The sequence below is a fragment of the Bombus terrestris genome, chromosome 4, assembly GCF_910591885.1.
Source record: "Bombus terrestris chromosome 4, iyBomTerr1.2, whole genome shotgun sequence".
Taxonomy (NCBI): Eukaryota; Metazoa; Arthropoda; class Insecta; order Hymenoptera; family Apidae; genus Bombus; species Bombus terrestris.
The window spans coordinates 17576330-17598648 of record NC_063272.1 but is presented as its reverse complement, the minus strand read 5'-3'; the positions used below and the strand labels follow the sequence as shown (position 1 = coordinate 17598648).

At 37.4% G+C, this 22319-nt stretch overlaps 1 protein-coding gene across 2 annotated transcripts; it reads left to right on the top strand.

Moving 5' to 3' along the window:
- Positions 1 to 1247: 1247 nt before the first annotated feature.
- On the top strand, positions 1248 to 22182 carry LOC100642321 (D-galactonate transporter). Of its 2 annotated transcripts, XM_012321365.3 has the most exons (10): positions 1248 to 1520; positions 12443 to 12554; positions 13633 to 13756; positions 14446 to 14598; positions 16801 to 16911; positions 16990 to 17152; positions 18252 to 18450; positions 19331 to 19609; positions 19754 to 19951; positions 20603 to 22182. In XM_012321365.3, exons 2-10 carry the CDS (start codon positions 12449 to 12451, stop codon positions 20797 to 20799), a joined length of 1530 nt encoding a protein of 509 aa, XP_012176755.2. In that variant the 5' UTR covers positions 1248 to 1520; positions 12443 to 12448; the 3' UTR covers positions 20800 to 22182. The 2 variants fall into 2 exon arrangements, with proteins under 2 accessions (XP_012176755.2, XP_048261144.1); XM_048405187.1 differs by lacking the exon at positions 14446 to 14598.
- Positions 22183 to 22319: the final 137 nt, after the last annotated feature.

Sequence of the window (22319 nt, the reverse complement as noted above, 5' to 3'; positions counted from 1 at the left end):
CGCTTCGATATTAATACTTCTTTGACCGTTTAATTTCGAAGCGTTACGTTCTCTGTAATTTCCTCGGGTTTGATCGAACGCGGGAATAACGATGCATCTGCGTGTAAGCGTAGTATACCTACACGGTATGACAATGAAATTCTCCGACTCTTTACGTCCGTGTAAAGAATTACGGTAGTTAGCATAATGCGTACTTAATAGCGTTACCTTCTCGTTTTACCGTAAATTATAGCGAGACGAAGTTACCCGATCGTGAGTCACCCAAGCTTCCACATCTTCAAACGAGATGTTGAAAAACGAAATAATCGAGCTCGTCGATATACTATAAGATACGATTGGTCTTTGATATAACAACGAGAGAACGAGCAAATATCGCGTACCTCGAGTCCACCAGGAGAAGATGCGAAAAAGTCCTGTGGTGTAGGATTTACAGCAGAGTACACGTACGTTTCGTAGCCGCTGCAAGTTCGACGCCTACTATCGAAACTCTCGTATCGCGGTAACGCGTTTCAAGGAGAATCTTCGAACTCCCTTTGTTACATATTACGGCGTTACCTGGCACGGGAAACAGTCGAATAAGTATGTCAATGTTACGACGATAATGCACCGACTAGAAACCCATACGTGTCGTTTTAATCGTGCCGGTTAATCACCTCGAAAATGAACATCAGGCCTTTGTCTCTCGATAAAAAGATAATCGTCGTTGTTCAAGGATCGCCTAATCGTAATAACAACGTTCCATATGTGATTCGTTGCACGATTCCATACGCGAATCGACTTCATCTCAATCTTTTTTCGTTTCTCGTCGTTGTCTTTACCTTTTCGTCAGATTATACGCATTTCAGCCGAAATATACAGCCTTGTATAATTAATTCTTCGATAGTACGACGATAAAAGCGACGAACAATTCCGAGATTCTTAATATTTTTGTTGTCACGGGCAAATTTTCGCGCGTATTTTCGATATTTCGTAGATCATATTGCTACTGGGCAAAATGTAAGTTTTATTATTTTTCAGTGACAAATATTAATCCTTCGTTGTTAATCCCGCAACACGCTGCGATACCTACGCGATAGCCGTACATCGATAGTCTCCGGCTGAACTTTCGACTCTAAAGGAACAAGATACAAGCGATCGATAGAACGGACCTTGGAAATCAAAGATCAAGAGTATCGCGTACTCCCACCATAGTCAAGTACTGCCAGTACTTACCTGTTGATATAGGAGCTCGAGGTGCCCCTTCCTCGATAGAGTCCGCGGAAGGCTCGATCCTTGGACACTTTCTTATAAATGAAGGTTGTCCACTGGTTCGCTTCTCATTTAGTCCTGCATCCCTCGCATTCGGAGGGATCGATCTCCGTGTATACGATCGGCCACGTACAAGCATATTTTTTACTCCGTTAAATCGTCTCAGTGTGTCTGTGCGTCGAATCGATAGTGACATACCAATTATATTCTTTCTTTTTTCTCTTCGAGCTTCGTGCTTGTAATTTCGACCGAAAAACGAGCAGAACGAATAAGTAAGTAAGAAGCGATAATAGACGATTTATTTTAGCGGTTGATCTCGAGTCTCGGTAACGTATTTTTAATGCGATTAACACGCGGAACGTATCCGGTTCGATTGTTAATTACAACGAGTACCGTACCTTTAACATTTTCTATATTTTTGCGTCATGAGATTCTCCATAAACGCGAAAATGCGCATCCTGTTTTTCGAGTAAGCCAACTTTGATAGACGGAAACGGCTTAACGTAGACGCACGAAGAAAAGCAAATTCGACTTCTGGAATTATGCATTTACACGTATATAGATTATAGCGCCGTTTGTTATAGCGCTCGCGTACTTGACATTAACGAACGTTCGTAAAACTAGACAAATTCGATACGAAGGAAGTGAAACGTATATAGAATCTGATGGAAAAACGTTTTATCGAAACATAAGGATACGGATATGCGCAAATATATTTTGTAGCCGCTGCAAGTTGCGCGCGAGGGACACGCAGGCGCGTGGCGCAAGGATCGGAAGCGCAGCGACTTTGAGATACGATTTTTCGTTGTGAGCTTTACCCGTTATTTTTTAATTCCGTAAGCCAAAGATATAATAATAAAAATAACGATATATACCTGTAGCATAGAGTTTTGGTAGTTGCGGTGATCGAACTTGCAGAGGTTTCCACGGCGGACCAGGAGAACGAACAAAATTGTAGTTTTCGAATTACAGAGGCTCGAGTTATCAAGGTCCGAGCGCATTTGCGACGGGTGAAACGAACTTTTATTCAAATTATGTTCCTTTGTGTTCATAAAAATAACTTGCGTAAGTCGCATGAATAAAATATTCGCAGTTTATATGCATATTTTTATAATTACCGTATAGAATATTATATCAATTATATAGCGATAGCGGTGTTGTTCTTTCGTACTTAACGAACGGTTCTGCAAGTTATAAAGTATCTTTACGATAGAATATCTTCGCGCGTACGCGTAGCGGAAAGTTGAAAACTGAGAGGTTCGATGCTGAACGAGAGATAACATTATGAAAATCGGGGAAAGAGATGCGACTTAATCGCGTAATTCTATTTCGACGAGACGCTATCGAACTCGTATTGTTTGATATCGAGATTGATACCGTGACTAAAGGTTTATAATCGAACGGAAGTTATTACGTATTTATCGAGTACTCGAGCGTGCAATAACTCGTACAAAATGTTCTTTTTCTTAAACGCTGCAAAAATTGTATTCTCCGATTCCGATATATTTCTCTCGTTTATTTACGTTTTCCAAGAAACGTCGTGCGCGAATCTGTGTAATTTCTTTTTTGAATTTTCGTATATTCGATTCTACGATAATGTACTATATTCCTATAGCTCGAAGTATATCGCAAAGATTCGTAATCCATAATTTAACGTACGAATAATTAAAGTTGGTAACAGCAAAGTCGGTAACTCGCTAAATAAACGGAAGAGACGACTAGCTTCGACGTTTGTTTCTTGCCCGTTAAATACGATATATAACGTATAGATCGAATAAATTCGATCAATTTGGGCGATCGTTCGCGCGATTCGACGCGGGAACTCTTCGATGTCGTGGAAAATTCTTTCGCGGCAGTGATAATTAATTACTAAAGGACAACAAACGCCTCCGTGCACGTAATAACTACGTGTACAACTACATAATCACGAACACGACCGTTTTGCATTCCGGAACTCATTCCAAACGGTACGACTCACGCACGGACTTCTTGCAGAAAGCTCCGCGTTTCGTGTTACGAGCCAACTCCGAATAGCGCTTATATTTTAACGGAATAAACACTGTGCGACGTAGTCTACGAATAATACGACTGACGCGCGTATTTCGAAAGTAACGCAACGCAAATAAGTTTTAGAAGAAGAGAAAAAAAAATCTACTTGGAAGCTTGTAAGATACGTTATTTATTCAAGGTAGACGTTCGCGAAGAGAAACGACGATCGAACATTATCCTTGTAATTTCCAGTTCTTAGCTCTCGAGATCTCCGTTCGACAGATTCGGCGATAGACTTTCTAACACGGGATTTAAATATTCGAAGCTGTCGTACCCTTGATCGAGATACGTTTTCCTTAACTTTCTGATCCTAACGTCGCTCTATGAGGAAACGACAGAATTTTAGATATGACGTAATCGACAACGAAAACAAACTGTCGGGAATCCAAAGATTCGAAAAGCGAAATATCGAAACAAAAATAATCTAGCGAAATTGAGTATCGAAATACCGAAATATAAATTTGAAAAATAAATGTTACAAAATTTAACGTAATCGCACCTAACTGACTCGGACGTAAGTATAATAAACACGATGGTACGTTGGCACCTTTTATAGTGGCTGTACGACGCATCAGTTTTCTACGTTAAATCTTCCGACATTTTCGCGAGTCGCTGTATATGTCACTGGAAATCCAGCGAACGCCAAGTAGATCGGACCTCGATCGCAATATGGTTCTGCATTATTTGCGCAACGGTTGTTACGAAAGTGTAAACAGATATAACTGGCGTGTGCCGTCAAATAACTATCGTTCGAGCGATATTTCCCGAACGAGCGTTTGTCGAGTTGAATCTACTTTGATTCTTTCGTGTGAACGACCGTTTAAACGATGTTCGATCGACAGCGCATCCTGAGAAAATCGCCAATCCCGATTATTAATGCAAACGAGTGAAATTTTATTATATTTCACCCTTAAACGCTTATATAACACCGTCATTCGCTGATACGATTTATACGTCGATCCTATCGGAGTAATTTACTGGACTAACTTAATAAAGAACGTACGTAGCACGGCGAAAGAGACGTTGAGAGATCACGTTTCAGAAAATTATACCTAACGGCCTGATTTACGCACGAATAAGACATTCTGAGAGATTCGTCGATAAAAGTCGTCACGAATCTGTACGATTCCAATTATACGATTCCTTTCGAACGAGACGATAATTGTTAAAGCGTTGACAATGCTCCAAATAATTTGTCGACTTTGTTTAAATTTCTACGTGTCCCAATAATTGTGGATATTGCTGCTCGAAAGTCTTAGACCGGATCAAGACGTAGAGTCTTGTTCCATGATTATCGCGACACCCTGTATAACTTGTATAGCCTACATCTACGAACAATAGCCAGACTGATAATAATAAGATCGATCGTTATTATCGAAGTCATTGCGAATACCGGTAACTTTATATACCCGAAGAAGCGTAGCAGGTGATTTAATCGAGAGGGCCCGCTATCGATATCCAATCAGCGTACTCGATTGCCGGGCATACGCCCAAAGGCTCGTCCAACGACGATTCCATCTATCGTCGGCGAATAATTATAGGAAACTACGGCGGCTACGAGAGACATCGATGCACAGCCTTACGTTGCAATGAGATTCTCCTCGGGTTCTGTGTTTCTCGTTTTCGTAGAGTCAAAGTTTTCCAGTCGTACGAAAGTATCGTCGAGCGAGACGACATTTGACTAGCGCGCAGGCGAGTTGTTCGGGAAAAGATCTCGAACGGAACTAGATTTCGGAAAAACGGAAGAACCGTTGAAATCCTTCGCTGGAAGACCGAATGCACGATGTACTCGATGGACTGCGGATTTTCATGCGTTTGAAACTGCGGAAAACGTGCGCGATACTTGATACGCGAAACGATCTCCTACCCAGGAGGTCCCAACTTTTTAATTATATTCTCAAGGATTACTAGATTATAGAAATTCGCGGTCTACCGATAAGCATCTCGGAAATACTTCCGATACGCGTAAGGCGAGCACGGTAAAAAAGAATGAAATACGGTCGTGTACGCGACTCGGTTTATCCATGGAAAATGCAATAATAAGCCGCCTGCCCATGAATATACCGGAATGTAATTAAGTAGTAGTTAGCCGATACGCAAACGTTACATCAAACAGGAAGGTGTGTCGATACTTTTTATAGCCACCTTATACCGCATCGTCATCCGCTGCTGTCGCTATCGCTCTTGTTTCTTATCTTTCTTCGGTTCCCCGTTACCATTCTATGTTCGCGGAAAAAAAGAATCTGATACATCCGGCTGTTTCGTCGCAAATCGATTCTCGTTCTATCCTCCTTCGTTTACGGCTATTATAACGTCGTTAACTAATTGTTCCAGTACGAATAGACGAAACGATACAAGCGAGAATAGCGGATGATAACGTCTGGATGTAGATTTCTGGGATTTCCGATACATATTTTTTGATCATCAACGGATCAGCACGGTTGGGAAATACGGCGGTCGAAATGCTTGGGAAACCGATGCGATTGCGAATTAAAATATCGTTAATTAAAATATCGTTAATTCAAGTATCGCCTTCGTCGTATCGTTATTTTTTTCTTCGTTGGCACCGTTGATACGACTGTTCTATCAGAGGCGAAATTTTCGACAAACATCGGATACATATAGTTATGACATAGCGCACAGCGATTTTCAATCCGTATGCGGATATTTACGTTACGCTATATCGAAGAAATTTTACTCTTATTCTATTCTGAAATTCTTGGCCGTTGACTAATACTATCGGCTCGCAAGTAACCGAAATAGTTCGAGCTGGATTTGTATTCTAAATAATGGATAAATCGACGATGTAGCGACTCGATGTACGTTGTTTTTTACAGTCATCTCGGTTAAAAAAAAGAAGAAAAAATAAACGAAGGCGAGATAAAAATATAAATTAATCTATGTTGATTTAATGATCGTCGGATACGCTTTTATCTTCTTTTCGCGATTATTCGTATAATTGCAGCATCTTCGGAAAGCTACATAATATGTATCGTCGATTAGCCGAGGAACGCGTTGATATGCAACGACTAGAAAAAGTATTCGCACACTATCGTATTTACATTAGTATTTATTATTATAGAGAACCCGATAGAAGACGCTTGATCGGAAGATAAGGGTACGCGGAAATAATTTTTACAGCCAATTTGTACGTCGTTTACGTATCGGAATGTTTAATTACCGCAAAGTCGTAACGATCGTCGCGAATAACAGCGTCTTCGACGAAACCATAATCATTTCGGCATTGTAGCACGGACACACGGCGGAAAAATAGGATACTCGTACGTATCGCAAATACGATTTCACGCCGAATTACGGTCATCTTCGAAAAAGTAGCGTTATTTCTTTCCTACTCGTTCGATTATTCGTTTTTATGCCGTTTAACGATCACCGATAGATATTATCTACGATTATCAATGGTATTGCTCGCTAGTTGCAGCATCGTTTATGCTATTGCAGCATTATCGTTGAAACGGGACCGGTATTATAATTAGACCGCGGATTTCTAGGTCTTTATGGGGAATTTAAAAGTCGAAAAAACACGCAAGCGATGCAAAATAGAGTGTTTATTAGACTATTTAGTAAGCGAAATACGTGTCTGATCAGCCTCCGCTATTTTAATCGTATTCATAAAAATATAATTCGCATAATAATGCATAAATGTCCGCGATTTAAATGTCATTATTTATATTTAGCAATAAATGTACAAAACTGTTGTATCGCTGAGCTAAAGAGGTAGATCGGCGTACAGACAACGCGATATTACGCGATGCAAATAAACGACTTTACGGTGTAGTTTCGCGTTTTAGGTATTGGAAATTATTTGATATTAATCGTTGTCAAAGTTACGAACGTTTACTGGAAACATCGATCGACAAACGCGGTACAAAGATAAGAAAAAACAATCGATCAATTTGTATTATATTCAAGAAACTTGCTTCAAGGTTTCCTCTTACATACTTGCACACATCATTGGGTGGAGTTCATGGCAAAAAATTGTACTAATGAATAACGAAACTTGATGTGGAAATATACCGACTACTATTTGCATATTAACAGAGTAGCAACGATGTATTTTTACGTTCCCTTGTTATTACGTTTTGCATCTCCTTATAATAATTACGATCCTTTTACTTTTACTCGATATATTCTGCTTCTACTTTTACGATTATTCCCTAACGATTATCCTTAGCATTTTATTAGAAATTTGGCAACAAAAACGAACGATATCTCGTAAATTGTCGCGCAATTATATGGACAATATATTTATCGAGAACATATCGTTAGAAAAGGAAATGTTCAATTGAATGAACGTTTAAACGTTTTCAAACAAAATACGAAAGAAGAGAGTTAAATATTCAAATACAAATTTATTTATCTTATATATATATATTTATAATAAATATTTAAATTCCATAACATATACATCCTGTAAACTAAATGCGATTACGCTTTATAATTCTTTATAATTTCCAAGTTGAAACTGTAAAGTGTCGGATATTTCGAACAAAAAAATTGTATATTACGACAACAGAGCGGTGACTATTTCTAGCAACGATGTATTTGCGTCGAGTGTTGTCACAATGGTAAATCCTAAATCGTCATACACGGTAACATCGTTACACGAGTATATTTTCCTAATTATCTCGTTATACGTACTATACCGTTTCTTTTACGTCACCGTTATTCCTAGATATCGCGTGATTTCGCAAAAGATGCGATATAAATGTGCCTCGTAAGAAACGTACAATTATACAAATCGATCGCGGACATAGTTACCAAAGATCGATCGATTCAGCTCTCGATTACCCATTGGTTTTTAATTATCAGGTGTACCGCGACACGAACTTATTTCAAAGCGACGCATCCGATCTCTTTTGGCAAATATCGTCGCGACGAATTTTGCACGAATTGGAAAAATTACTTTTTACGACGCCACTATTCGTCTCTGATGCTTTTTTAATGGATTCTTAGGAAGATAGAAGAGCGTACTTTACGATTCGCGTTTCGTGATAACGTTGTAATGCGAAAATCCATCTCGATTAGATCAATTAATCGATATGAAAAGCTCACTTTTCCGGCAAATGTTTATATCGTCGTTACTTTCAAGCTGACTTTCGAGCGAGTTCGTAAATATTTAAACAGGGGAAAAGTCGAGTCGTAACGAGATTCGCGAAAGGTAAAATAATTTATCGGACGGCTGCATCGACGATCGCACTACGATTTCTATCAATTTTCAATTTTGTATAAACGGAAATAAAATATCTAACAATCTCGATAACGAACGCTGCGTGGGCTATTAACTACCCGTGTGATTCATACTACAATCGTTAACAATTTATACGTAAGAATAACTTATTAATAAATGCATTAGGACGCTTGTAAATCTCGTGAAAAACGTGATAATTGAGTGAAATTATCAAGGAAGGAACGAACCGATTATCATTCCGCATTTATGCAGGATGAAGATTCGAGATACGCGTGAAGAAAACAATGATCAGAGTCGTTTGGCAGAGTTGTAATAGAAAACAAACGTCCACGGTTCTTCGATTTTAAACTTGCTTGAGAAAATACTCGATGAATTGGATACGGAATTCAAAGAAATCCGCTTAAAATCGGACTCTGACTCGAGCAATTTGTAGAATCAAAGGACGATAAATATATCGGAAAATCTCAATACAAATATCAAAACGAATGAAAAGAACCTTTAATTACGCCGATCGGAATTGATAAATCTTTTATATTCAATAATTGCGAACGAAATATCAAAACGTGTATTAATCGTCGATATATAACAATAAGATTTTAAATATTAATTTGAAACGTGCATTAATTTACGATCGAGACGAAATTGTGAACGAACACGCGCGATGCGAGCGAGCGTAATTTTTAAAGGAACGAACAGAGGGGAGAAAGCCTGGCGGTTAAAAGGTCGAAGAGAATGGGCGTATTAATTCGAAATATCATTAAATAACTATATTTATATATCAAATATTATCTTTGATGTATATTATCAACTATATATGTATATCTTTCGTACACCGAACCGCCAAACTATAAATTAAACAAGGAAACGCCATTTTAGACAAAAGTCGTGAACAAATTTTCGAAAAGGAAATTCGCTGGTGTTTTCTTACAAATCTGATGTCAACGACTCCAGATTGTCACGTACGACGGAATTAATATTATTAAAGCGATAATTCTCGTTACGTCTCGATGATTTTGGCTCAAGGTGACCAAGTTGCACGCGTTAGAAACCTACGGACACGTGAGTTCACGTTTCTACCGAACATTTGCCATTCATCGCTACGTAATAATCGACGCATGGCTCGTTCTCGCTGTCCTTCTAGGGTAAAGCGTTAAATTTGCGGTAGCATCGTCGTAAATTGCGATAAACCGCGGTAGCGGTTGAAATTGCGAAAGAAATTTAATTATTTGCGACAGAGTGCGTTCTTAACGACAAGAGACGCAAACGTAACGTGGTAATCGATGTTTTTGCCTGTCTACGATGTTTTGCTGCATGGTAGTTAATTAGCCAGACTATGACAAATCGTTTATTAGCATCTTATTAAATTACACCCAGTCGCTCGAGATATTTTCGATCGATCTATTTATTTACTTCGAATTTACGCATCTGACAAATTAAGAAAGTCGATCGAAAATTATTGGTCGACGTTTTAATTTCGAAACTAAAATCCTTGCGCTCTGATGTTTACGATATCGTTGCATCGTTTATAAACTTTGCATAAATAACGACACTTGAGTTTCGTACTTTTACTCTAAGCAATTATTTGCATAGCAAATCAGCTTGAATAGAAATTACGCGAGCCTCGAATAAATAACCCTGTTTAATAGAATGGTATTTACTGGCTGTGCCGTGTTTATGGATTTAAATTGCAATTTAAATGCGTTTTTAATTACGGTCTATGAATATTCGATTTATTAATACGTTACCAATATGAATTTGCGAATGTTAAAATTATCTAAATCTGTTAAGGTCGGAAGACCACCTGTTTTATTGTCATATTTTATTATCAAAATCATTTGTCGAAAAGAAACGAAAAGTGGGAAAGACACATACATATTTAGGTATCGCGATATTTAGAAAATAAAATATAATCTCGTTGGATTTTCACTTTTCTGCCAGTGTCTGACGAAAAAGATGGATTCAAGAGTCGCATAAAAATCTGCGGTCCAATAATTTATCAATTAGCGTCCTATAACGGCGAAAGTGCAGGGAATGTGTACGTGGGAAGGATGCATTCGCGGTATTAATCGCTTCGCGGGTACAACGAGGATCCGTGCTGCTTCTAAAGACGTAAAGTAGGAAACTTATTAAGAATCGTAATAAATATTTACAAGAAGAGAACCACCTGCGACCGCGATACTTTTTTTTGTACATTATCAAGGTTATCATCCTGAGTTGCGTTGCGAAGGTTTCGACCGACGGTCACCTTGTAGCAAAAAAATTATTATCATCGGGAAGAGTTTGCTCGAAAGTACGTAATTTATCCAGCACCATTTGTATTTGATCGAATCCAATTATTTCCCCTTTTTACCGAAATACCTTATGTTATGAAATATTATGTTATGAAATGTTATGAAATAAAAGCGGAGGGTATGGCGCACGCCTCCTCGAAGATGTCTAAACTAATCGAAATCGATTTAAACGGAAAGTTCAAACGGAGTTTGGGCGAAGTTGGACGCTTTACGAGGTCGGTGTAAGGGATAAAGAAGCAGAAACCCGGCCTACGCATTTGATACGCACGCCGTATTAAAAACTTCACAATGCAATTCAGAACGAGGATTCCGACAACGCGTTAAAGATCCGTTAAAAATTCCGTCGCTGCGAATATCTGCCGCGATTATTCTCTTTATTCGCGATCTACATCGCGAGCTTTACTTCCACGTTAAATGAAATTTACGCGATTAAGCCACTCTATCGTGCTTACGCAATAGCGAGTACGTAAAATAATCATAAAATAATTATCGTTAAAAAGTAACGCCGCGATTTTATCGTATTTTTTAACGTCCCGCCTCTCGCAGAAACCATAATTTATCGCGCTAGCTATATCATAGGATACGAAACTCCGCAATCGATATTAGGCATGCATATGCAAGAGAATAACGTAGGATGCAAACTACATATTCAGAGATAGCATCGACGACCATATATTTACGACCGAGTAAAATGTTAAGGAGTATGTAAGCGCACAATGGAAATATAATTTTCGCGATAATCGACGCAAAATTACACCCGTCCATTATATAATCCGTATTATGATTTAATGATAATCCGTTGTGTCATTCTATATACATACCTAAAATTATACTTCTGTAGGATTATAGTTGAAGGATTAATCGGCTTGAACGCGGATGAACAGAATTATAATTTAATTATTTTACGGAATTGCCGATTCACTAGCGAAAACCACGGGTGAAAAGTACGACGAGTCCCATTTTCGTGGAACTTTAAAGTTCGATGCGTCGGCCATGGAAAATGAAAAGACGCGCAAGATGGTGTATAAGAAGATAAAGAAAAATATAATTCTTGGCAAGATCTGTATTAGAAGACGCGATCGCGCGGGGTAAAGATCGCTCATAAACTACGATTTAATCTTTTGGCGGTAACTGTTAAGGAGCAAACGTCGACGAACGAAAAGAATAGATTTTCGATGGCGTTGTTCGTTTAGATCAGCATCGGTATCGCGTCACAGCTGTACGGTGGTCGGCCAACCCATGGGTGAAGATCGAAGAGAAAAAGAGATTTCGCGTCGTCGTTAATTCCGCGTTACGTCCTATAGCTTCCGTCTACGAATTCTACTTTTGTTATTTTACGTTTGCGACGAAAGCCTCGAATCTTGTTTTACAATTTTGCTTCGTAGATTAGCGCAATCCGTTCGACGAATGAAAATGTGGGATCTGAAGTGCACGACTTTGCGCGTATTTTTCACATAGATAGAGCCTGGATACGTCAGAGAGGCACAAGGCGATAGATTGTTCGCAACAATAAGATACAGTGACTCCTTTCGCTTGGTCTTTGTCTTTATGTTAATTTCGTTCTCGATTAATTATAAAATTATAAGGCCGTTTCACGACTCCGAACGAAGAAGATAACGATTTAATCTAATTTTACGTTTAACAGGATACAATGCTGAGCACAGCGACTCGGAAATTGCAGTTCTTGTACAAGCCGTACGCGTTGGCCATTGTTTCAGTTGGATACGTACTTGGGGAGCTAGGTCACTATTTAATTGGTAAGCGATGTGCATTCGATTCCGCGCGTTTATACTTCCTCTTCCTTAAATCGCCGCTCGATTATCCTCGTAAACTCGCTTATTCCAGTAATTACGTTCGTCACACGCCTATCTCTATCTCTACACGCGCCTTTTCTCTCGAACGCGAATCTCGCGATCAAAAAATTTGCTGTTTTACGATTGGAAACTATAACGTCTAACCGAAATTTGGCGCTCGGCATTTCGATCTTGAAACGCTGTAAGATCGAACCGAAACGCGACGCTTCTCGTTCGAAAGTTTCAAAGTTTCGGCCTCTTTATCGATATAGCGCTTCCTATTGCGACGTAAAAATTGATTCTTGTTCCTTCGATTTCGTCGAATTCTACGATTCCGTCGTTCTTTCGCCTCTTTCGCAAGACTCGGGCCACTGTTCACCAAGCGTCGCTTCATAGGCGCCGTATTAGACGCGTCGATGCTAACAGCACGTTGCAAAGCGACGTGCACTTGTCCACGAAATGCCAGCGAACGGTTTTCGTCGCTATGCGTTCTCCTCATAACCACCGTCGTTAAACAGCTATAAACAAACGTAGCGATACAGGACGAAAGCGCGTTCCGCGTTGCTGGATCGTATCGTCGGACGTACTGTCGCTGTGTACGTAGAAGCTTGCGCTTGTACGAAGCGACGCTCCTTGGACAGTGGACCCACTCATTTCGACTTTATTTTTCAAATATCTATTTCGTTCTAAATTATTTTGCAAATTCGCGTAGCTCTCGGGGTTAGGATAGACTCGCGGTAAAATTCCTTTTCTTTCGTAAAATCAATTCGACGAAATATAAATAAATAGCAAGAATAGCGCAACCTATCCCCTTATTCGCGAGAATATCTCTTCGTTCTGCCAGTGTTTTCCGTTTCTCTCGGTCATCTTCTTATTTTTACCTTGTTTACCGTTAACGTCTTCCTCGCGACAGCTTTCATATCGATAATTTATTTCTGTACGTATTTTCACGTAATACGTCCAAGCAATATACGGATACAATTAGATAACTAAACCACGGAACGCTCATTGTCGATGTAATTTTCTTACACGTGTTTTCAAGGTGTCACGAGCAAGGCGACGGCAGAGGATTTGCACTACGGCGACATTTCCTGCCAATTAAATACAACTACGTTATCCATCGTGGATTTACCAATCCAGTGTGAAGTGGCCAAAAATGAAAGTTTGTGAGTATCTTCGTTTACTTCGCATCTATTCGAATTACTGATAAACTATTTTTCTATTATTTTGTTTCGCGTTATATAACTCCGATTAGTATTTGGTACATCGTATATCGTTATGTCTTATATTTGATAATATCGTTCGCATTTTTCATTTTAAAATAGCAGACGGATCGCAGCACTTATGTAATTGCTATTGTAACGCTTAACGAAACGATGCGATGTATAAACAAATCTTATTTTACGTTTCTATTCTATCTGTATTCAACGAGTTCTTCAACCTCCGACTACGAATCACTCTATATAATTTCGATCACTCATATACGCGTATAATTATTTTTCTATCTCTTACGCGAGATTAAAAAAATTAATTTTACAACTCACGAAACGAGCATTTGGACATTTGCCGTAGAAAATTATCAATCGCTAAAGCATAGAGAATAAAATTGCCGACTGTCGAAGCCTTAATTAGACCCTCCTTAAATCGTTAGAAATCGTTAAATCGCAAGTATAACGCGCGATCTCGCTCGAATTATCGTTTATCGTAGACACGATATATCGCTAAAAGTTATTTCTACGAAATACTTTCACAAACCGTTGAATACACGTTCGGCCAAATATATTCGTGAACTCATATATCCGCTTAGACGGAGATCGAATTAGAACGATGTATCGGAATGTATCTTATTTCATAGTTGCGTGTCCCTGGAATTGAACGGGTCCCGGTATTGCGAATGGAACTACAACGGCCTTGGTCTCGACTATCAAATCCTAGCAGGGCCGAGTTTCATCGCCGTGTTCACGATCGTTGGAGTTATTCTAGGTATCGCAGCTGACAAGTACAACAGGTAATGCCTCTCTGATAACTACACGCTGCATAGTTACGCGTTTATAGGAAATTTGAAATTGCGAAAGTGCGCAAGATGTGCGCATAGTCCGCGGTCGACCGATAACGACGAAGGTGGAATGTCGAACACGGTTAACGCCGTTATCGGTGTCACTGTTGTGGCGATTCGCGTTGCTGCGATCGACGCAATTTGAGGCGCGGAGATAAATTCCTGACGTTTCACTGGCGTTGCAGTTAGCTTGGTCAGGAATCGAGATACGCAACGATGCTGATTTCAATTTTGCAGAGTAGATACGTTTTAATGGAAGATTAAAGTCGTAGTTTAAATTCAATTTGCATACCGTGCAAGTGGTTTATACCAACTTTCCAATTATCCAATTGTAGATACGATGTATTCGCGAAAGGATTGAAATAAAGCCTCGAACAGCGTTGAACGCAGAATTTTCAAGCAAAACGAGACCAAGTTTAAAAGTCTCGAGGATCTCGTCGAAAACGAAGAACGGAAAGAAGTCGTCGGTATTTTTACTTGAGAGATATTTATTCGCATTCCGCTTTGATATTTTCGTGCTTTATATCCCTCGCGTTCAAACTTTAATATAGCAGCTTTATTAAAAATATGCGTAACAATTACCACCGTCGTGTTTGTGTAGTCGTCTGTATGCCTAAGGCCCGAGAAGCTCTAGACGCGACCCTAATTACTACTACTGTTACCGTTTACGAGGAAGAACGATGGAATATCGTATACCGTTAGGATAATGCTAGGTATTTTTATAGTCTTATTATACAATTGTTTTTTGTTTCATTTCGTATTCTTGGAACATGATCGAAGCGCAATATTCAGAAGAGAAGCTAGACCAATTTCGTATAATCATACTTAAAATTGCGTAGGAACTATGAAATTGTGTTAAGGCAAATTTAGTAAAATATCGAAGATTCCAGGAAATGAACGTGATAAGTCTATTTTATCGTCTGATTTTAACATCAGAACTACCGTACCAGTTAAATTGACCGGTTTTACAATTTTATTTGCAAATTCCTACTTCGTCTTACACTTTTTTGTCGCAATGATGTAATGACTTTCGCAACGATAACTAAAAGAATAATATGATGAATTTTATTTTGTTTCTTATGGGCCACTTATACCAATACCAGTGAAAATGACTGGTACTTGTCAAAGTGTAAAAGAGTAAAAGAGTCCTGCGATCTGTTTATCGAACCCCAATTAACCAGTTTCCTCGTTTTGTACAACTTGCCACGCGTTTTTTCAAAATTTTACCGCGTATCGTTCGACATGACGATATCGGATATCAGAAGAATTGCGGATCGATCGCCAGATCGCTGGATGCTAACGCTGGAAATACCACAGCAGCGAAGATGACTGGTTCTACGATTTTGTAAATATGTCGATCCTCGTCTAGGGATCATGGTCCCAGATGGATCAACAGTACCAGAAATGTATTGCGTAACATGGAATTCCTTCCGTAAAAAAGTAACAAATCGATAGATATAAAGATATTCTATTACTACGTATTTTTTAAAGACCAGTCGTTTTCACTGGTTTTGGTAGATATAGCTTCGTGTTAACCAGCGGTAGTTTTAATGTTAGTGCTATAAAAATGCCTGAGAAGGAGTACCTGGAATAAAATATAGCAGATTTTGTAGAAAAAAAGACAGAGAAGAGAACAAGGATATTCCTGATATTAGAATCGATATTTATTGCTATTATTTGTTTATTGTGGCGAGGCTTAAAGCATAGAATGCTTAGAATCTCTGTCACAAACGTGCGGATTAAAATCTGTATTTTTGAAATATTCGACAGAATATAGCAAGGATGTGTAAAAATCAAACAAAGATGTATTTCTTTGAAAAAGTAAAGAAAGCGTGACTTGTGCAGGTATCGTGCATTTCCATGACAATGGTTACAGGTGATCGAAAAAGAAGAAACTCCAAGCCCCATAATGGTTATCGGTGAAAGAAATTAAATAGTCGTCGAAAATGATTATCGGTAGCCAAAAAGATTCCGTCGTCGATAGCTAGTTATCCGTGCTTAACAAGTCACCTATCGGTTACTAAATATTTGATTATTTGAAAATGAGATTACTCGAACATCCGACCCGTTCGCCTCGAAGAACCTTTAACAGTTGGATTACACGTTCTTTCTCGCCTATAAACACATAGTAACGAAATTGATTTTTATTTACAGAGTAAGACTACTAACCATATGCACGTTGGTGTTCAGTATCGCCATAGTTCTAATGGGAGCAGTGAAGAAATATTGGCAACTAGTCATTCTACGTATGGTGCTAGCAGCAGGGTAAGCCTCGCCGATGTAATTGCTTCTCGGTTTTAATCGATCGACCGTTATGATATGAAACATTAAATAAATATACAGAGAGGCGGGATGCAACCCCTTGGCCACGGGTTTACTCTCTGATTGGTTCCCAGAGGAACAACGAGGGCTCGTTATGTCAATTTTCAATTGGGGCATCTATGGAGGCTACGGTATCGCGTTCCCCGTTGGTCGTTACATTCCAGGACTAAATATTGGAAATCTGGTGTGTATGACTCGCGCTTGAAGATATCGAGAAACGTTAATTAAATTAAAAGACCGCACAGCGTGTTGGAAATTTCCGCTATTTGTCCAAATGCACGGTGAACGTATTTTACAGAACTACCAAAGCCGATTTGGCTTGATCTGTAACGGAAAAATTTGGAAAAAGCTATCAAAATAGCACTGTCGTTTCTTTCTTTCGCGTTAAACTCTGCTTTTTGCTCCTTCGAAGAAACGATAGCGATCAACGAAAAAAGAACAGCTTGATTATCTATAACAAAAGTACGACAAGTCGATACTCGTCGAAATCGAGCGATCAAGGGGATTCGAAGCGAAGTAAAGTTTCTTCTTAGCAAAGATTAAGCGAATGGATTAATGGACGAATCGTGTGAGCAGAGGACGAAGAAAAAGCAATTAGTAAAAGGATTAGATAACACGATTGTCCGGGAGCAGTCAACCAGAAAATGAAAGATTTCGGACGCGACATTTTCTTCGCTAAATCGTGCGACTATCGTTTTATTTTGTTTTTTAGAATTATAGCGTGAAGGTTATTTTGACTGGACGCGTTTTCTGTTAATTGTATTTTATGGTATATAAAAAGAACGGCAGTGAAATCTTAAAACAGGTACAAAACAGAAGAAATTCAACGAGACTGAAAAGTAAATATATCGTGGCAAACAATAAAGATTGTTTCAAAGTCGAAAAATCAAAATCGTAAAATGCTTTGAATACTACGATAACGAATAAAGTATTAAGTTCGTTACAGGAGGTTCATATCTTATTACTATTGGCATCTCTATTACGATCTTTTAATAAATTTGTAAAGGATCTACCTTTAGGTATATAAAATTCTTTTCTTATTCGCGGTATATTCTGTAATTATTATTACAATTATTACACACATTATTATTGCACGATAATAATTACAGAATATACTAATATTCACGTTCAACTGGAAAAACCTCGAATCCTCTCTATACGTAATAAATCATAATAATCAAAAGACGTTAATATTTGTCATTTAAATAATCTGATTTGATAAATTTCATCGATTAGTCTGCCGAGAATTAATAACGACGATGAATTATGTTTATCGTCTTTAGGGATGGAGAGCATGCTACTACGGAGCTGGTATAATCGGACTGATTATGGCTGCTCTTACTTTTACTCTTTCCGAACCACAACGAAAAACAATCGGCGAGGAGGAAACGAATACCGATGGAAAGAAAGTGCCAGTTTGGAAAGTAATCCTACAACCGAGGATTATAGTATTATGCTTGGCTGCCAGCATCAGACATTGCGGTAAAAGGCAATACCTTGATGCAAAGGATTGAAAAATGCATTCGAAGGGTATATTAGCGTCTACCAGCCTGGTTTATTCCAGCAAAATTTCTAATTCTCAGGGATATTTATTTATTTACATTCGCCTTTAGTATCGATGGATCGTGTATAGTAAATTTGTTGGTATTTTATTTGATTAATTATTTATTCAAATGTCTATATTCCTAATATATATCTATAAGGAAATATCTATTTACATTCCTTATTGTTACTCATGAATCTTAATTTGAATCTTAATCTTTCGTATTTTACGTTCTCTGTGTCTAGATTTAAGATATCTATATATTTATTTAGTCGTGTTCCTTTTTAATATTTAGAGTCGTTCAAGCATTGTAAGGATTAATATGCAGTTTAAAATATTTGTTGCGTGTTACAAAAGGCGTCGACCTTTTCAAGATTGCAATTTCTCTCGTTTTTAAACAAAGAGGTATACAAAGAAAGATATTAGATCTCCTTCGATCCTATAAATATCGATCAATCATAGATGAAATCAATGATAAACACAACAATTTAAGATTAAATTACTCGATTCTCGAATTTTTTATTTAACTGAATTTCGTTATTAAACTTTATCATGGAGAATGTAAAATAGAAAATGAAATGAAATACCCTGAATTTTAGTAATCTAACGTATACGATAATATAATAACATAAGTATTTAAGGGTTCAGATTCTTCTCAGATCCTAAAGTCTTTTCCCATATTAAAGCAAGACTGGCCTTTTAATAAAAAGAAAAAAGTAAACGACTCTATTACGATTCGCATTTACAACAATTCGGTTCGCATACCTATACGTTTGAAACATATTTGAAATAATTTCAAAACGATTCTCTTGCTTTCAGGTGGAATGTGCTTCGCTTACAATTGCGACCTCTATTACAGAGATTACTTCCCCGACTACGATTTAGGCTGGTGGCTGTTCGCGGTGACTATAGTGATCGGTAGCATCGGTGTTGTGGTCGGTGGAGTAATTAGCGATAAATTCGTTGCGAAAATGGGTATTAGATCGCGAGTTGCCGTTTTGGCCATCAGCCAAATAATCGCTACACCGTTTGCATTTGGCTCGGTATACTTCGATCCTTTATGGGCTATGATCACCCTCGGCATTTCATATTTCTTTGGTAAGTAAATTTAAATATGCTTGTTGCGAAGTATACTTTAGATTTGCTGCGCTTCCGAAAGTTTAGTCTCGAGTAGTTTTAATCTTAAAATTCAAACTAAGCAAATGTTTTATCGAGTTAACGCGTACCTTATTTCGATTGCAGCCGAAATGTGGTTTGGAATCGTGTTTGCAGTGGTCGTAGAAATAGTTCCTCTTCACCTCAGGTCAACCACTATTGGTGCCTTTTTGTTCGTGATGAACAATATCGGCGGAAATTTACCAATACTGGTCGAGCCAACCAGAATGGCCATCGGATTTCGAGAATCTCTTTATATTTATTATGCCGGTTTCTATGGTATTAGTAAGTATTTCGCATGAATATTTAAATATCGATTTATACGTATCATTTTATTAATTTATAATTAATTACCTTGTAATCCATTTTTGATCCTTATTTGTATTTTCCAATTTATTCATTTATATCCATATTTTATATGCCGTAAGTAGTTGTGGTTCGTGATACAAATGAAATCAGGCAGACTCTATGGTACAAAATAAAACGAAAGTCAAAAGTAACAAAATTCCTTTAGAGATCTCGTTTTTAACAGGATAGGCGTATGCAGTTGGCAAAAATATATTCTACGTACGAATATAAATAACAAAAGTGGAATAAATATTTTCTCTGTAATGTCCCGTTTTTTCAGAAAATTAAATTTGAAAATACATTGTGAATATTGGAATTTATTGGAATTTTTAATTACTTACGTACAGATACCAATTTTAAAAAAAACAAAGTTTCCAATACGATTTTATTACTTTGATTTTCACCTTATTTTAAACTATAGAATCTCTTTAATCACAAATTACGACCTGTATCGTACATGCACATGTACAATGTATATTTTCATGGTTAAGTTTCGAATTATGCGAAATAATATTCTGAACTCGTAGTTAATTAATATTTAATACTTGAATTATTAAATTATTATTGTATATTATTATCAATATTTAGGTTCTGTTATGTTCTTCCTAACCATGTTCTTGATGGACGGAGCCAAGAAAGAAGAATCGAAAACGGAAATTAGTAGGAAACCAGAATTTGGATATGACAATAATACCTTCGCTAACGACGAAGGACGAGTACCAACTTTAGAACTTCCTCGATTATATCCACCACCACCACATCGATTCGAAAACTCTAGGTTATAGAAGATCGTAACTTCATAACCATCAAAGATTCGTTGTAAATACATAATATCAGGATTGAAATACAAAACTATTTTAAACGTATTCATGTAAGAAGCCACGTTTCGCGAAATGTAATATCGTATACATCGATCGATTCGTTTTAACGCGTAGATTACAAAAATACCAAAGTTATTCCGCGAAAAGCTGTTATTACCGAAATATTTCATTGCGAAAATCTCCATGTTGTAATTCGATTTTTAATGCAGATAGTATCGATTTCGTTTTAAGCAATGATATATCGTTTAATGCATTAATCGATTTTTAATCGTTAATATCGAGAAAAGATAGAAGAAGAAAGGAAATAGCATAACAAGTAGAAATGCAAAGTGTCTTGATTTAAGATTCTCAAGTTTATATAAAACGTTGCGGGTAATTTAGACCAAACTCCACGGTCCCTACTTTGCCCTACTGTCCCACCCTGTCCCATCCAATCGTCCTTCCATTTAAAAGATTGAAGATCATCTTCGTTTCTCGAGAAATATTGTCGAGTTGTATTTTATTCATTTCGCCCTTACTGCTCACAATAACTCATATGTATGCTGTATTTGCACTACCGTGTAGAGAAGAATAGATATAAGGATGTAAAAACCAAAGCTCCTCAAGATCCGAAAGGCCAAATGAGGCATCGATAAACAAATAAATAGACAAGCTATGGGAATAATTAAGAAAATTATTTATTTTAACTAATAACATTTTTAAGTGTTAAAAAATTGTTCATTGTTTATTCTTGCAATAAAATTGTCTTTGTAGGGTAATTTTAATATTTTTATATACTACGTATCAAAATAAATCGATTAATTAATATATAACATAATGTGTGTTTCGCGAAACGTGGCTTTACTAGCAATGTGTCGAACTTCGACTTTCATGACAGCTATTCGGATACGTATGACGTTTTTTTTCTTCTTTCGCCGCGAAAAGTATGACAATAGCATAATTAATTTCTAATCAAATTTAATAATTAAATCGAAATTAGATCTCGACAGATTAAATTATATAAAATCTTCAACGATCGAAATTAAAAATTCAATTTTTCATTGATGTTAGAAAATTTTGAATTCTATGTCTTTTTAATAAATTTCTAGTTAATTTCCTATATCCTGTAAATATTATATATACCTTAATTACGGTGAGTATGATAAGGTCAACGGTGAAGTCAACAGAAACGTTATTTATCCACGACAAAGCAACTTCTGAAAATAATATTAACATACGCAAGCTACTGGATTAAGATGATTATAACTAAGAATGTCAACAACTTTTGATCGATTAGTCGAAACATAACAATCCATTATAATATAAATGGAAATTTGAATAAATCGTTTAATTCGACAATTACAAAAATACGAATACTTTTATTATTGGAAATTACTCAAAAATCGCTCATAATCAAATTTAACGAATGACAAATTGCTTAATTTGACTCAAATAACTCTACCTTATTCAGTGGGGAGCTGTAAATATTTTTACAATTTATACGT

Excerpts from the sequence above, each read along its gene's own strand:
- LOC100642321 (XM_012321365.3), top strand. The coding sequence starts at position 12,449 with ATGCTGAGCACAGCGACTCGGAAATTGCAGTTCTTGTACAAGCCGTAC. Across the intron at positions 13,757-14,445 it reads GTGGCCAAAAATGAAAGTTT|TTGCGTGTCCCTGGAATTGA; the intron begins GTGAGTATCTTC and ends CTTATTTCATAG. Across the intron at positions 16,912-16,989 it reads CGTATGGTGCTAGCAGCAGG|AGAGGCGGGATGCAACCCCT; the intron begins GTAAGCCTCGCC and ends ATAAATATACAG.